This window comes from Oncorhynchus nerka, linkage group LG10 (assembly GCF_034236695.1).
Source record: "Oncorhynchus nerka isolate Pitt River linkage group LG10, Oner_Uvic_2.0, whole genome shotgun sequence".
Lineage (NCBI taxonomy): Eukaryota > Metazoa > Chordata > Actinopteri > Salmoniformes > Salmonidae > Oncorhynchus > Oncorhynchus nerka.
Window position 1 is genome coordinate 27168523 of NC_088405.1, and position 17909 is coordinate 27186431.

General features: G+C 38.2%; 2 protein-coding genes across 3 annotated transcripts in view; both read left to right on the plus strand.

Moving 5' to 3' along the window:
- LOC115135080 (receptor-type tyrosine-protein phosphatase epsilon) overlaps positions 1–14865 on the plus strand; it is a 47617-nt gene extending 32752 nt beyond the window's left edge. For both annotated transcript variants that reach the window (XM_029669340.2, XM_029669341.2), the window contains 16 exons: positions 341–477; positions 639–729; positions 1234–1310; positions 1438–1474; positions 1629–1726; positions 2260–2379; positions 2517–2680; positions 3314–3449; positions 3542–3691; positions 3815–3908; positions 4135–4211; positions 4311–4445; positions 10780–10905; positions 11143–11294; positions 12363–12498; positions 12704–14865. In XM_029669340.2, coding sequence (XP_029525200.2) covers positions 341–477; positions 639–729; positions 1234–1310; positions 1438–1474; positions 1629–1726; positions 2260–2379; positions 2517–2680; positions 3314–3449; positions 3542–3691; positions 3815–3908; positions 4135–4211; positions 4311–4445; positions 10780–10905; positions 11143–11294; positions 12363–12498; positions 12704–12778 — 1805 coding nt within the window. In that variant the 3' untranslated portion in view covers positions 12779–14865. The remainder of the gene's footprint in view (positions 1–340; positions 478–638; positions 730–1233; positions 1311–1437; positions 1475–1628; positions 1727–2259; positions 2380–2516; positions 2681–3313; positions 3450–3541; positions 3692–3814; positions 3909–4134; positions 4212–4310; positions 4446–10779; positions 10906–11142; positions 11295–12362; positions 12499–12703) is intronic.
- A 496-nt stretch (positions 14866–15361) lies between these two features.
- Positions 15362–16569, plus strand: gnrh3 (gonadotropin-releasing hormone 3). The gene is made up of 4 exons (XM_029669342.2): positions 15362–15376; positions 15566–15708; positions 15964–16044; positions 16352–16569. Exons 2-4 carry the CDS (start codon positions 15571–15573, stop codon positions 16379–16381), a joined length of 249 nt encoding a protein of 82 aa, XP_029525202.1. The 5' UTR covers positions 15362–15376; positions 15566–15570; the 3' UTR covers positions 16382–16569.
- The last annotated feature ends 1340 nt before the right edge of the window (positions 16570–17909 follow it).

Below are 17909 nucleotides of genomic sequence, written 5' to 3' on the forward strand. Positions count from 1 at the left end.
ATTGCCACAGTTGAAGCAAAAAACCTTGTAATTAATGTAACTTTCACATGTAATGTACAATGTTGAGTAAGTGAACTGTGAGTGAAGAATTGAAGGCCCAGACAGTTGTTTATATACATCTCTTGTATGAGGTCACCCTCCTTATGGTCGCCTAGTCATTTTTTACATTTGAGTCATTTAGCAGATGCTCTTATCCAGGGCGACTTGCAGTAGTCACCTGTGTGTAATGAGGTGACCTAGTTCTGTCTCTAAAAAGAGAGGCAGAACTTTATTGATTTATTTCACAATTCTTGTACTGAATGTAAAAACATTGACGTTCCAATGTTTTTGTTTCACACAGGAGAGCAGACAGTGGTCCTCCTCCCACGATCCCCCTCTCCATCCAAGAGGTACTTCCCCATCCCCCTGGACTTGCTGGAGGACGAGTTCCGAATACGCTCGGCAGACGACTGCAAGCTTTTTAGAGAGGAGTTCAATGTGGGTTGCTTTTCAAACAACACATAGTGCTTACATTAGTAATGTGATACCTAATAATGTCAGGAGGAGTTCATACTTCTTTATGCTGTTACATATAATGCTGCATGTCTGAAGGCTTCATGACTGGCTCAGTTTGAACCTCTGTGTTTGTGTCTGTGTAGTCACTGACCTGTGGCTACCACCACGGCTCCTTTGAGGAGGCTAGCAGGGAGATCAACAGGGACAAGAACAGGTATCCAAACATCCTACCATGTGAGTGATGGAATTGTTATGGGAATACGTTTTGGAACCATTAAACCCACTTAAAGGGCAATTGCGCTACTTTTCAACTTCCTATTCATTGTCTCAAAAACATACATGAACACGGCGCGTTTCTATGGTATTTCTGGTTTAAAAAGATGATAAGAAAGCTCCTAAAAAAAACGCTTGTCTGTGACATCACGTGGTAGGATTAAAAGTAAGAACAGCGATTTTTCAAAACCTGCAATGCTTTTCTAGCCAGCGGGAGGGTATTTTCTTGCTGATGTCATAACTTCATACTTTTTTCTACAAAACTTCGAAATGCGCCATTTTCAAATATGTAGACACTGTTATTGTGCTAGAGATAATGAAAATCACGTTGAAAATTGTGGAATTGACCTTTAAGAGTAGCTTGAACTTTTTTGAGATAAAGCAGTTTGATAACATAATGAACATTTTAAATAGGCATACTTATTTTCCTAGTACAATTTTGTCTCTTTCTTACATTTTCAACAGATGACCATTCCAGAGTATTGTTAACGCAAATAGATGGACATTCTTGTACGGACTACATAAATGCCTCATACATAGATGTGAGTTGTTGATATTTACTATGTATTTCGTTCTGTCCCATTACAGATAACTTAAATGCGTCCAGTATAACTTCCTTTCTCACTATGGTCTAATAAACTCAGCAAAACACATTTTCTTTTTAACCAGGGTTATAAAGAGAAGAACAAATTAATTGCAGCTCAAGGTGAATATAACTTTGTACAATCATTTTGTGCAAAATACTGTACTACTAGAGGATTACGGAATGGAAATCAATTATTTTCTAGCACCATAGGCCTATTGTATAACTAGTATGTCCACTTACATCTATGTAGTAAGTGTCACTCTCTTTTCCATAGGCCCAATGCACGACACAGTGGCTGACTTCTGGCGGATGATTTGGGAACAGAAGACTGCTACTATAGTGATGCTCACTAACCTGAAAGAGAGAAAAGAGGTGAGTTTCTCTTCTCTCACTTTGTCTGCTCCATTATCTGCTAATACAACCAGTAAAGAATCTTCAGATTTGCTCATGGGCTCTCATGTTAGATGTTCTTAAGGGGTCCTTTGCTCTTTCTTGTCTTCTCACACCTCAAGGTCATGAGTATAATTGATTTGACCCTTTCCTAACTTTCCCAATCCATACAATGTGTCACCCCAAATTACTTGGCATCACATTTTATTGAACCTCAAGGGGCTGATCAATAAAGAACAAAACAGGGGGTTTAGCTCCACCAAACAGAGATTGGGGATCGATAACTAAATAATTGTTGATAAAGTTGTCCAAGGCTTGATTATAATTAGTCTGAGACTCTCATTAACAGTCTAGAAGATCAGAGTGATGAACTTATTGACTGACAGACAATCACCTATAAATAGAGTTACTAGTCAGTAATATGAATTCCCATAAAAGTCTCTGCCATTCATATTGGTGAACTATAGTTTGTATTTTTTCTTGCTTTGCTGAATGTCCATTTTTCCTCTCTTCAGGACAAGTGTTACCAGTACTGGCCAGACCAGGGCTGTTGGATGTATGGGAGTGTGAGGGTGTCAGTGGAGGACTTTACTGTACTGGTGGACTACACCATCCGCAAGTTCTGTGTACAATATGTAAGTATCATTGTATGTGCCTACATGACAACCCTGCACAGGATCCCTCACTTTGAAATACACGATGTGAGAAACCCTGTGACATTTACAGTATATTTTTCTAAACGATTGATGTGTTTTCCTGTTGTTGTAAACAGCAGGGGAATGATGGCCCAAGGGCCCCCCGCTTAGTCACCCAGCTCCACTTCACCAGCTGGCCAGACTTTGGGGTGCCCTTCTCCCCTATCGGCATGCTCAAGTTCCTCAAGAAGGTGAAGACAGTCAACCCGTCCTATGCAGGACCCATCGTAGTGCACTGCAGGTACTGAACCAGGGGAGGAGACTAGGGATTCTAACTGGGAAATCTCATCTACATGCTGTACTCAATGAAGGCTATAGTAGTTCATTTAGTTCCTTATGACATGTATAACTTAACACAATCATAGTGTCAAATTGACCTATCGTGGTGTCTAAAAAAGTATGCCAACCCGCTTCCCTTTATTTTGTATTGGTATGGCTGGAATGTCAAAGCACATGTCATGTAATATGAAACCACCACACCACTGAAGTCAGAGACGTGCAGGAACAACTGTTGAAACAGGTGTTGGTATTGGGGCTTTGCTTTCTGAATGGGCCTCATTGATTGGTCTCCAACACCCTAAGCTGGCATCCCTGACTGCTGTCTGTGTCACTGGTCCTTAAATCACTATGGATCTTGTTGGCTTGTAGACATGTAGCCATTTAGAATATTGCTGGTAGACGTAGCAATTGAGAATATCGCTTGTGGACATGTTTCAATGTAGCATTTTTATGCCATACCACAATCAACATTCCTGTGGAAAACTCAGCCACAGAAGTACAGTGCATTTGCTTTGAATTGAATCATCAGACGTTCCTCGGAGGTCTATGACAATGTAAGGGTCACTCTTCTCTCCTGTCCCTTGTCTTTCCCTAGTGCTGGGGTAGGTAGGACTGGGACGTTCATCGTCATAGACGGCATGATTGACATGATGCATGTAGAGAAGAGGCTGGATGTCTTTGGGTTTGTGACCAGAATACGGGAGCAGCGTTCTCAGCTCGTCCAGACCGATGTAAGTGTTCCCTGACAGTTCAATGTGTTAATGCAGAACAAACCAGCAAAGACGCCTCATGTACCCTATCTCTCTCTCTGTCTCCCGTTCAGATGCAGTACTCGTTCATCTACCACGCTCTGCTGGAGTATTATATGTATGGGGACACAGAGCTGGATGTGTCCTCTCTGGAAGGCCACCTGCAGAAACTCCACAACACCAGAACACCCCTTGACAAGCTGGGCCTAGAGGAAGAGTTCAGGGTAAGTCCCAGTCACACAATTTTCTCACCTTTTTTTAAGTTGTCTCCCAGTTCTAGTCACATTTAAATGACGGAAGCCATCTCTCTCAAGTAGTCCTAATTTCACCCCATATCCTCTCCTCAGAAACTGACCAATGTACGCATAATGAAGGAGAACATGAGGACTGGAAACCTTCCTGCAAACATGAAGAAGAACCGTGTGCTTCAGATTATTCCATGTAAGGAATACCCTAACACTCTTAAATTTTCAGTAATACGTCACAACCCTACCACCATCAAACTCTTAGTGTTGTATCAAATATTATACATTTTAGACCAAGTTACCTCTCTGAAGTAGTTTTACTTTTGGAATGAATTTACTGTAGTTAAATGACACAAATGACACAAGTAATTAAACTATTGTTGGAAATAAAGTAAGTTGTTAAGTTATTTGCTTGAACACAGATGACTTCAACCGGGTTATATTATCAATGAAAAGGGGCCAAGAGTTCACGGACTACATCAATGCATCATTTATTGATGTAAGTATTTACTGAGCACATTTGAACACCTATGGCCTAACTTTCTCCAGAGCCCTTTATGTAAGTATAAGATGCGCTAAACAGTCTGTTATTTTCCAGGGATACAGACAGAAGGACTACTTCATCGCTACCCAGGGTCCCCAGTCTCACACGGTGGAGGATTTTTGGAGGATGGTGTGGGAGTACAGGTGTCACTCTATCGTCATGCTCACTGAACTCAAGGAGAGGGAACAGGTACAGACCCCACTGTGGCAAGAGTTAACTGCAACATAATCATTAAAAGCTGTGTTTTACTTTAGTAGCAGTCATCAAAATTGTTCATAGGTTGAAAATACAATTCTAATAAATGCAACAGTTGGACAATGGATGAAGATACTCCAAACTTTTGAATGTTTTTAAATCCATCAGATATTGACAGAAATATGGCACATAAAACATTGTACTAGCGCAGACAGTAGTTCAGCTATTTTGATGAATGTAAAAATGCTTTTCGAATGCACTCATATGTGACCGACCACCTTGATTCGGTCTTACAGTGGTTCCTCCTTTAAAAGTTGTGTCATACTGCAGCACACCTTGCAGGCTGCTGCAGCATTCTGTGGCACATTATTTAATTGTCAGCCATTTTTTCGGGAAAATGCAAGTTAGTGCTAGTTTGACCACTAGAGGGCATCTTTGAGGAGCATTTTATAGTCTTCCATATTGGCATTACCGGAGATTTTTAAACCTTTTTGTTATAAAATAGTATATGGGATTGATTTTAAGAAATGTGTCTTAATTAATTTGATTAATATTATGGTGTTTCTTTCCGAGAAATTTTTTTTTTACGAAAATATGGTGCTGTACAACATGACGGTCAGGAGTAAGCTACAGCATAAGAGGTTTGAAGGATTCTAAATTGTTTGCCTTCATTAGACAACTTTGTTCCAATATTTCTGTAAATCAGTGTTATTTATTCCCATAGTAATTCATTATGGATCCATAACTAAATCCACATCTGCATTTTGAAATAATATTTGTATCATTATTTATTATTTAACGAAAGCATAAAGATGCTGATGAAGAAATACAGTACTGTGCAGTATATGCTTTTACATTTGGATAATAAAGCATTTAAAGCATTTTGAAGATATAAGTCACCTGCATTTGTTTATTAGGCTACTGTGCAGTCTGACAAGTAACCGTAGCCTACAATACATACTGTAGTAAACATGGGAAAGTGCCTAATTCCTTAAATAAGGGAGAGCAGGCCATGTCTGTACTAGAGAATACGGGCATGCGGGAGACTGGGGTTCAATTCCCCGACGGGGAGGAAGGAGTAGGCTGTCCTTGTAAATAAGAATTTGTTCTTAAATTATTCCATATGTATTATTTCATAGTTGGAATGTCTTCACTATTATTCTACAATGTAGAAAATAGAAGAAATAAAGAAAAATAGTGGAATGAGTAGGTGTGTCCAAACTTTTGACTGGTACTTGCTTAATTAATTTGATTATTATTATGGTGTTTATATTCCAAGATAAACGAAAAACTCTCTGAGTTTCTGTTAGGATGGAAAGGAAAATTGTACAACGTGACGATCGGCAGTACTGAGATATTTAGCTAAAGAATCCCTGTGTCGTGCAGGCAGGGCACGCTGGAAACCAGGGTTCAATGCCCCGACTGGGAGGAAGGAGTAGGCTGTCCTTGTAAATAAGAATTTGTTCTTATCTGACTTGCCTAGTTAAATAAAGGTTACACTAAGAGCATATCATTTCTGCGCCCAAATTTTCTAATTCTAGTCTAACCAATACCCAAACAGAGATGAAGTGAAAATTAAAATCTCATTGATTTATCAAGACCAGTCCCCATGCTTGCCTCAGAGCAGCGCGAAATGCTGCTAAAATAGTTGTAGGCTTTTGCTTCAAATCCTACTGCTTCTAACTTCAATATGTTCTTTAAATAAATAAGACCTACACCACTTTTAACAGCACATTACTCAACACTGGTGAGACTTATTTCGCCTATGGTAGGCCCACAGTATATCTACAAACATTTTTTTCAATGACGTGACTCTCCGCCAATAATTACATTTAGAGGATTGGAGGACTCTTAATTAATATCTAAGAGGGGTTAGGATGTGGAATTGGAGACATGGTTGTCAAAGATATAGAATGATGGTCAAAATAAAGTATAACAAATAAAGTCAAAATAAAACATAATAAAAAGTATGTTTGAATGACACTGAGGGGCAGTGTTTTTACAGCTAATGCCAGTTTGCCTGAGGCTGATGCTGTGCAGGTGTTTGTACACATGCATATACACTCTCATTCAAATACACACATACACGGACACGCACATATGTAAATAGTGCCAGACATGCACTCAAACGTTTACAGTTGGCCTTGCTGTTATGATTTTAGTTGTCCTTGATGTCCTTTTTTTGCATTGTTGTTTCTGTTTTTACTGTAGTCTTTTTATTTTTTCTCATGAGTTCATTTTCTTGCTTGTTGGTGCATTGGGGGGGTTCTTGGGGGTGGGGAATGAAATTAACTAACGTTTTCATTATTATTTTTTATTATTTTAATTTTTACAATTTTTTTCTTGGGGGTGACTGTGGGAGGCTTCTCGGGTGGTTGAGGGACAGCTATGGGGGACTGTGGGGGGTTCTTGGAGGGCTCGCGTCCCTGTTTTTTTTGGCCTTGTGGGAGATCTGTCGAAGTGCCCTTGAGCAGGGCGTTGACCCTGGAGGCTTCTGTGTGTCGCTCTGAATGGGAGTCTGTTGGATGACTGGTGTGGTGTAGTTGTTGGATGACTGGTATGATGTAGTTGTTGGATGACTGGTGTGGTGTAGTTGTTGGATGACTGGTATGGTGTAGTTGTTGGATGACTGGTATGATGTAGTTGTTGGATGACTGGTATGATGTAGTTGTTGGATGACTGGTATGGTGTAGTTGTTGGATGACTGGTATGATGTAGTTGTTGGATGACTGGTATGATGTAGTTGTTGGATGACTGGTATGGTGTAGTTGTTGGATGACTGGTATGATGTAGTTGTTGGATGACTGGTATGATGTAGTTGTTGGATGACTGGTGTGGTGTAGTTGTTGGATGACTGGTATGATGTAGTTGTTGGATGACTGGTGTGGTGTAGTTGTTGGATGACTGGTATGATGTAGTTGTTGGATGACTGGTGTGGTGTAGTTGTTGGATGACTGGTATGATGTAGTTGTTGGATGACTGGTGTGGTGTAGTTGTTGGATGACTGGTATGGTGTAGTTGTTGGATGACTGGTATGATGTAGTTGTTGGATGACTGGTATGGTGTAGTTGTTGGATGACTGGTATGGTGTAGTTGTTGGATGACTGGTGTGATGTAGTTGTTGGATGACTGGTATGGTGTAGTTGTTGGATGACTGGTATGATGTAGTTGTTGGATGACTGGTATGGTGTAGTTGTTGGATGACTGGTATGGTGTAGTTGTTGGATGACTGGTGTGATGTAGTTGTTGGATGACTGGTATGGTGTAGTTGTTGGATGACTGGTATGATGTAGTTGTTGGATGACTGGTGTGATGTAGTTGTTGGATGACTGGTATGGTGTAGTTGTTGGATGACTGGTATGGTGTAGTTGTTGGATGACTGGTATGGTGTAGTTGTTGGATGACTGGTATGATGTAGTTGTTGGATGACTGGTATGGTGTAGTTGTTGGATGACTGGTATGGTGTAGTTGTTGGATGACTGGTATGATGTAGTTGTTGTGCGGCTTCACTGCAAGTATATTGCAAGTTTTGAATATTCAATAAAAACATTTTTTTAAATAACAAGAAAAATATATATATATAAAAAATATCAAAGGGGCATTATCCGTTAGATATTCTCAGATATTTATAAAGGCCAAAATATAGCCCTGCAAATATCCATAATGGCACTGTACAACGTGACTGTGTTTGAAAGACTATTTTCCAGTCAGCAACCATTTGTTTACCTTTATTAGACAACGTTGTTCCAATATTTCTGTAATTCAGTGATATTTATTCCCATAGTAATTCGTTATGGATCCATAACTAAATAAACATCAGCATTTTGAAAGAGTATTTTTATCATTATTTTATTAACAAAAGCATAAAGATTCTGATTAAGAAATACTGTACAGTATAGACTTTTACATTTGTCGATACAACAATGCAACAAATACATTGACCATCTCAGCAAGGTTTTACCTGTGGTCGTGGAGATGGGTGGAAGTGCGACTAAAATGGAGTTGAAATAAACATCCACATTTGAATGTCTTTTTTCTCGTTATTTTATTAACGAAAGCATAAAGATGTTGATGAAGAAATACTGTACTGCTGTTTTGAGTTAGAAATGTAACACTTTGGAGTACTTATGCATCAAATACATTGCAAGTTGAGGGATTTTCACTACAGTAGACGGGCTAAAAAAAGTATGTTGTCTTTCTAATAGGAAACATTTGCATGATGGGCTACAGTACTACAAGTGTTTGAAAACCTGTTTTCAAAATGCCTCCAGTTGTCCATCACTACTGTAATTAGTGTTTATATCTTGTTTTAATTCTTTATTGTAACCACAATGTCACAAATAATTTGTATCTACCTTTCCAATTACTTTTAGAGTTTGGGATTTACAAATGCGCTCTTTTCATTATTAGTTACATTTTTTTTGTTTGAACGTGCAGACTTTTTTTCTTTAAATTATTGTTTTATGTAGAATGCTACATTTTTGATCAGTTGCAATTGTAAGTAGGCCTAATAAAAAAATCCTACTTCTATTAGACTGGTAAGCCTCATAGTCTACCTCAGCCAGTTGTTATATTATATAGGTCTAGGCTCCAAAGAAATAGACTCCAATTAAACCCTCTTGTTATTTGTAAAGTCAAATTAAAATGAAGATAATTGTTGAAATGAATTGCTCAACTGGTGTAGGTTTTCTCCGTCTGTTGGTGTGCAACACTTGCGTAACAAGATAGCTATATTTTCAGCACCAGCCACTGTTCACCTCCTATTGATTGTGCTGCGGTTGTCGCTAGTTGTTTTTAAAATGTAACCTTTAACTAGGCAAGTCAGGTAAGAACAAATTCTTATTTACAATCCCAGCCTACCCCGGCCAAACCCGGATGACGCTGGGCCAATTGTTCACCCCTTTTGCCCTCAGAATAGCTTCAGTTCTTTAGGGCATGAACTCTACAAGGTGTCGAAAGCGTTCCACAGGGATGCTGATCCATGTTGACTGCAATACTTCCCACAGTTGTGCCAAGTTGGCCGGATGTCCTTTGGGTGGTGAACCATTCTTGATACACATGGGAAACTGTTGAGTGCGAAAAACCCAGCACTTTTGCAGTTCTTGACACACTTCTTGGCTCCCGAGTGGCGCAGAGGTCTAAGGCACTCTATCTATATCTATGCAAGAGGCGTCACTACAGACCCTGGTTCGATTCCAGGCTGTATCACAACCGGCTCTGTCCAGTTTAGGATTTGGCCATGGTAGGCTGTCATTGTAAATAATAATTTGTTCTTTAACTGACTTGCCTAGTTAAATAAAGTTTTTTTTTTTTAACTACACTGATTGAAGTGTATTTAACAAGTGACATCAACAAGTGATAATAGCATTATACCGGCAGCAGAGTTGCCACCAAATTACTGTGACATCAATAAGGGATTATAGCTTTCATTTGGATTAATCTATTCAGTCTATGTCATGGAAAGAGCAGGTATTCTTAATGTTTTGCACACTCAATGCATATTTCCACACTGAGGTTGGAATAATACTTTGAAATTATGAACATGATGATACTACCCTTTTAGTGTAAGAGCTGTTTGAAAAGACCACCTGAAATTTCTGTCTGTTTTGGTGAGATGGAGTTTTGGCCTTCCTGGTGACATCACCAGGCGGTAAGTTAGTTAATAGACCAATAAGAAAGAGAATTCCAAACCTCTCTGCCAATAACAGTTGTGGGACTATAGTAAATGAAGAATCAATATTTTTTAGATTGAGTATTTATTGGGTCATTATGTTAGTATATTATGTATGTTTGTAATAGTGTGTTATATGTGAAAATGTGTTTGTATTATAAATTGTATTTTAATGTTTAAGGACTCTTGGAAGATTAGTCCAAATGGGGACTAAAATAAATCTAAATCAAAATCAAATAAAAAAACAGCTAGTTTCCAGTTTTCCCCTCCCCACTCAGACCACTCCCAGACAGTCCCAACAAAATTCTTGCTTGAGAAATTGCTCTTTGTTAAGATGCTATTTTTGGTTCTTTTGACCATTTTAATTGAAAACAATCACACTAAGGCACTTAATTCTTAACCAGAAATGATTTGATATTGGGATAAAAAATGTCTGTGTTGCCTTCAAGTTCGAATTAACACCAGCCCTGGTATAGAGGAACAGAGAGACTGTATAAATGTAGGTCCATTATCATTACCTTTTCTTTTAAACCATTATCATTTCTACACAGTTTTGATGTGTTATTTGTCATTTAAATGTAGATTGAAGTCGTTTTTCCCACCCGTGGGCCACATGTTTGACACACCTGCCTTTCCTCAATCTGTCACTTTCCCCAGGACAAGTGTTTCCAGTACTGGCCAGCAGAGGGCACTGTGACATTTGGAGACTACACTTTGGAGCTGAAGGGGGATGCACTATGTGACACTTTCACTCTGAAGGACATGGTGATCAGATATGGACCAGTGAGTTTCCTTCACATAAACAAGCTACCTGATGTGCATTTTAAATGTATTATTTGTGATGTCAATGTCAAGTCATTTTTGTCCTTGTGGATGACTGGGTTTGGTCCTCTAATCAATGGCTTTCTGCTATCTCAATTTGTGTCTTATCTTGAGCATGTCAAGTTCATGTTATGTTTATTTTTCATTATCAGGTATACTAATGTATGTAATGATGAAACACATGTTTCCAATCACCAGGAAAAGCAGTCACGGCACGTCAGGCACTTTCATTTCCACGGCTGGCCTGAGATCGGAATACCGACAGAGGGAAAGGGAATGATCGACATCATTGCTTCAGTGCAGAGACAGCAACAACAGTCTGGAAACCACCCTATTATAGTACACTGCAGGTAAGGAACGGGTACTGTTAACACAAACCAAATCTGGGAGCCGCAAAACACTCCCATTACTCTTTCAACTGACCTTTTTTTCTGACATAAAATATTAGGATCATACCAAACACAAAATTATGTTTCAAAGAATATAGATTACTTTTTACATTTTTGGCACTCTGTAATATAGGTTTCAATACATTATACAGTACATTTAGCCTTTGTAGACTCTGTTTTATAGCCCAACTCTTTATAAAGACTTTGCTGTGAAAGCTATGATCAGAACGTACATAGCTCCAGGTGAAGTACTTCTAATGCAGCACGGCCCACTGGGATTGATCCAATCCACTGATTCACAGTCAATTAAAACCTCTCAAAGTGAAATCTCCTACGACTCCTGCTTTGATTAATCTGATAGAATGAGCTAACGACAGGAAATGGTGTCTTCACTCTCTCTCATATTCATTCATCGGGGCCTGTCTAAAGAGGGGCTTTTTAAAGCTTTTTCTCCTCCGCTGGGAATGGGGGCTTGCCCATTACAACCCCCCTCTCTCCTCTACCTCTCTCGCCGGCATTGTAAGAACTGACTCAATCCAAAGAGGCTGAGAGAGCTACCAGACGCGTTAGTGTTAGTGTTATTAGTACTATTAGTCGAAGGTCACCTTTTCTCCAGCAAATTCTTTTCAATATAAATGGGAAAGACTGGGGTAAGCTGTAGGGTTCACAGTATAGCCCTATGACTAGGGGAATGGGAGACTAGGAATCTATAGATCCATCAACTCTACTGTTAGAGATCTCTCCTATCAACCACCAACTAGACAACTTACCTGTGTTGTTGAGCACTAAGGAAATCCAGCACTGTAAAGACATATGTTGTAAAATCGGTGCATTTCTTTGGCTCTCAATGAAGTGCAATCGGCATGATGGCGAACTGGTAGACCCCTGACAGTGTACGGAATGTAGTATACTCCCTTGACTCACGTTCAGTTCTAAGCACATATTAAAGGTCCTCTAATGGTAGTTACTGGGTTTTAGAGCAAGTGTAGCTGTAGATGCTGATGGTTCTGTCCTGGGTTTATTTCTCAGTGCTGGTGCGGGTCGGACCGGTACATTCATCGCCCTGAGTAACATTCTGGAGCGGGTGAAAGCAGAGGGCCTACTGGACGTGTTTCAGACTGTCAAGAGCTTACGCATGAAGAGACCACACATGGTTCAGACTGTGGTAGGTATTATATATTATAGTATAAACGCATTGTTTTTCATGGTAGGAGACCATTTAGTCATAGAGATTCAATGCATGAGAGAGAGGTGAAATACATTAAAATTATCTTCGAAAGATTGACAATGATGCTTTATTCAAATATTGGTTTTCCAACTGTATTGTAAGTGATTTATGGTCATGTTGTTCGTTATTTTTGTCGTTTCAGGAACAATATGACTTCTGCTACAGAGTGGTTCAAGATTTTGTTGACATTTTCTCAGACTATGCCAATTTTAAATGACAATATCTGCTATATACCCATGTATATTTCCACGTAGCATATGCAATTTTGTCAGAACCTTCTTTTCTAAGCTCTTTCAAGCTCTTTTTACACTTTGCACTTACCCACAATACTTAAACATATTGTACCATATTTTATTATACAGGTAACTGCCAAAATAAGGAAATGAGGGATACAAAGTATATTGAAAGCAGGTGCATCCACACATGTGTGGTTACTGAGTTAATTAAGCAATTCACATCCCATCATGTTTAGGGTCATGTATATTCATCCATTGTTTTGGCTACCATGGCTATGCCCACGATAGGATGACAATGCCCCCATCCACAGGGCATGAGTGGTCACTGAATGGTTTGATGAGCATAAAAACAATGTAAGCCTAATGCTATGGCCGTCTCAGTCACCAGATCTCAACCCAATTGAACTTATGTGAGATTCTAGAGCGGCACCTGATACAGCGTTTTCCACCACCATCAACAAAACGCCAAATTATGGAATTTCTTGTGGAAGAATGGTGTCGTTCCAGACACTTGTAGAATCTATGGCAAGGTGCATTGAAGCTGTTCTGGTTCGTGGTGCCCAACACCCTATTAAGACACTTTATGTTGGTGTTTCCTTTATTTTGGCAGTTACCTGTATATGTTTGCTTATCTGTCTGTTTGTTAAAAAGAGCCCAAATGAAAATGGATTATTATCTCTATTTAGTCACGGACATTTCAACTAGCTTTGTCTCCTCAGCATTTGTATGTCAAATGTTTTGAATTGAAAACGTAAGACCAAAACCGGCGTGAAGGGTTTAATTGAATAGGTTCTCGGACTCAAGACAATACTGAAAAGTATGTTATTATGTACATACTGTGTGTATTAATTAAGTTATGCATATAATCTTTTTCTATTTATATAATGTAGAATTCTATGTACATTTTGAGTTTTACTGATAGTCTATGTTGAAAAAATGACCATGAGATTGCCTTTCGTTGCCTGTGGTCTGTACTGTAGACATGGCACATACTGTAGAACTCCTGCTGTTGTAAAAAATACACAACCTGTCATGAGAGTTTGTGACAAGTGACTTAACAAATGAACATTCAGTTTTTGGTGTGTATGTTGTCTGTTTCATCATAACAGTCTATTGAGTATCCAATGGAAAACAATCCATTTGGACAACTTTGAATTGCCATCTGTTTCAAACAGCAATTTTGATCTGACCTCACTAACAAATGGCTGTTCATATGTACACGGTTGTAATAACTTTTGTACAACTTTTTTTTTAAACTATGTTGGACCTTCCATTTCAGCATTTGCATGTTTGAATGAAACAGTGCCATACAAAGATTAGAAAAATGTTCTCATCAAGTTCAAATTGTCCCCAAGTGACTTCAACTTCAATATACATAGCTAAGGCAGCGGATTGTTTAATGTTTCTCAAGACTAACCTAAAAAGGAAGAAGATTTCAATGAAATGAGTTGATTTTCATGATATCCTTATAGTGTATAGAACATGATTGGGATTAAAGCAAATGATTATAATGCTCATATACCCCCCAAAATGTGTATTGAATGTATAGAGTTCTCAATTAGAAAAGTGTCATTTAGAGCCAGGCAGCAATTTTCCGCTTGGTAAGTATTTATAGCCACAGTGCTCTCATACCACTAAATAACTGGGTTATTGATAATAGTAATTGATTTATGGAAGTTTCAGGAAGATATTTTATTGAATTTCATCGTGCTGTAGTTTACTGTGAAATCTATATTTTAGCAATGATCATAAATAAATAGAATTTAAATTCAAATGACCTGGTTACCCAGTTATTAAGTGTTAAGGCACTCCACAGGGCTATCCTTCATGCCAAAGGTACATTTATGGATTCATAGCCTGTTAGGTAAAGATACAAGTGTAAGGATTATGTCTTCTTACAGAACATTTAGAATCAGTCTTGTGTACAGAGTATGAAATTGAGCCATAATGTAGCGCTCAAGCATCTTGTTCCTGTATATCTCTTGTCATAAGTCTGTATGAAGTTAAAATTTCATTTGTAAAATCTGTCCGCAATAAATGCATTGAAAATAAACAAATTTGCCATTAATTTCTGAATATTTGTAAAAGATACAAAACATGGGTATCAAAGTCACTTTTTTGTTGACCAGCAGATATTGTTTCATTTACAAACATGACATATTTTAGAATATGTACACTACTTGCCGTTTCCAGCTACAATAGTAATTTACAACATTAACAATGTCTACACTGTATTTCTGATCCAATTTGATGTTATTTTAATGGACAAAAATGTTGCTTTTCTTTCAAAAACAAGGACATTTCTAAGTGACCTCAAACTGTTGAACGGTAGTGCTCACTGACTTCACCTCTTAACACATTATAAATATGTTTGTTTCCATCAAATGCAGTTTGAAGCTTATGCACTAAGCAGGTGCCATTAGTGACATTTAGTGTCCATTAGGCACTTAGTGTGTCACACCTGTGGAGAAGGGATTCTAATCCTGATGACACAGACTGGTCCATGTCTAACGACCCCTATAAAAGGGACTCATGATATTCCCACCACAGTGTAGGAAGGAATACACAGAACGGAGAAAGTATGTGATTCATATAAGTATATTTAAAATTGTTAACTAATGTGCATTTGTGGGTAGTTCATATATACTGTACAATGTGCATATTCAATAGGTAATCATTGCAAGATGATCGCAAACTTCTGCTTGATGTAAAAATACATTATTTTTGACGATCACATTTAGCTGGTATTTGACTAGCTTTCTTTCCAGCTCCCATGGATCTTAGCAACAGAACGGTCGTGCAGGTTGTGGTGTTGGCGTTGGTAGCGCAGGTCACGCTCTCTCAGCACTGGTCGTATGGCTGGCTACCTGGAGGGAAGAGAAGTGTTGGGGAGCTGGAGGCCACCATCAAGGCAAGTACTATTTACCTCTACCTGTAACTACTGTTACAGCTATGTCTACATGTGCATACTGTACATGTAATTGTCCTTTAAGGAAATTACTGTGTCTTGAAAACCTGTGAACATTTAAATGTGGCATTTATAGGGATAGTTTGTGTGTAATATTAGTTCAAGAGGCCTTGTATATTAATTCAACTCTGTAAGGGTGTTGCATAAAGGGTATATGGGTAATAGCATTACAAATTCCTCCTACATATTGCTATCCAGATGATGGACACAGGAGGTGTAGTGGCTCTTCCTGAGGAGACAAGTGCACATGTCTCAGAGAGACTGAGACCATATGATGTAGTAAGTAGTCATATTAATTTATTAGGTTAGATAATGTATTCATTGTATTCCTAATGGCCAATTATTTATGTTTCATCTGAAGATGCTACATTTTCTCCTGGTAAAATATGTTGCAAACAATATTCCAAAGTATCTAAAATAAATGTTTAGATAAGAGTAATGGCTGACAAATGGAAATCTTCCCTGAATTTAGCGAAGTGATACCTATAAATGTAGGGAGACAATGTTGCTCATGTCTGACACATCAGTATAATATAGATATACAACATAAAGTAGACTTCTGAAGTTAACGCTTTGATTTCCCTAGATATTGAAGAAATGGATGCCCCATAAATAAACAACTGAGACCATTATTCACAAAAGAAGCGAGAAGACAACATCAAGCAGACATACAGCATCACTATCAACATCAATGATGGAGCATTCAACTACAGTTCTGTCCATATCCAACAAACATCACATTTAGATTGATGTTATTTACTTGAAGTATAACACTTTAACCTTCTGTAAAATTGTAATAAAGAAGTGATTCAAAAGGAGAAGTGTCTTTGTATGTCTATTGAACGTCCTTACAATACAGGAGCTTAAGTGTCCTATCCCAAATTTTAATTGATCAATTCGTGATCCATCCAAATCTTTAGGTGGAGTTGACAGACCATTAATTGATTATTAACATACATTTGCTTGCTATGACCGACAAGCATGATCAACTTGTGATACAACAATCGTAGCATGACAACAGCTGGTAATTAAGTCAATTTATAAAACATCTATGGTGTCATTAGATTGAAACAGGGGTTTATGTCCCTTTTGTAATTAGATTATAGATTATTGCTTGTCGGTCATGCATAATTTCAAAGGGAAAATCCACACTACCAGGACATTTGTTTCACCTCAAATTTCTGTGAGAGTATGTCACTTGTTGAATAATTGAATTTGCATATTTAAAAATAATTCTGAAATGTCATGAGGGTTGACATGTTTCTCATAGTTTTGCCAGGACCATAGGCATCACAAAAAGAAAATGTGTTCAAACTTTCATGTCGTTCAATAAATTGCTGTTAATTATAAAAATTGGAATTGCATATCAGGCAAGGAAAGGAATTAGCAGGGGCATATGTTTTAAAGAGAACTCATTTCTGGCAAAGCCCCACAGACAGGGTACCGTACTAATCGCGTAGTGTATTAGGGGCCCATGATTCATGAACTGTACTGACACGAGGGACACCCTACACTGGTAGCGTGTGGTTGTGATGCACACCAATGAACCCAGACCACTGGTACTTTTGGGAAAAGGTGAACCGTAAAAGCATGTAGAATTGGAAAGAAATAAAACCAATTTCCATTGCACTTTCAGAACAATGGTTATTCATTTGTGATACCTCATATTGTTAGTTTAATTTTCATGGTTCAATTTGCATAATGCAATACTTTTCTTTGATGGGGAAAGACATGTATTTTACTTTAAAAGCGTACTTTACTCATTTTTGTTGCTGGAGAACATGCTCCAACTATTGCAACTAAACACATCTATGATTTTGCCAGTTATGGTGAAGTCATGCCTCTTTTGCTTGTGTGATTCTTGGGTTATGTTTCTCCAGCTCATATATTTTTGTTTTTTTTCATACTTTTTCACTCAAGTAACACAGAATTGGTTCATGAGGCAGGTTAGTGGTATATATATATTTGGTTAATATATGTTTAGGTCTACCCACACATTCATTGTATATTGTTCCAGTTGTAACCACCACCTTCTTAAATCCCCCTTGCAATCTTCTGTTTGAAAATATAACTTTCTTTTCCAGTTTAATTGCACATCTTTTAATGCATATTTATTTCTTTTTTGTTTTAGCTGGTATCTATGT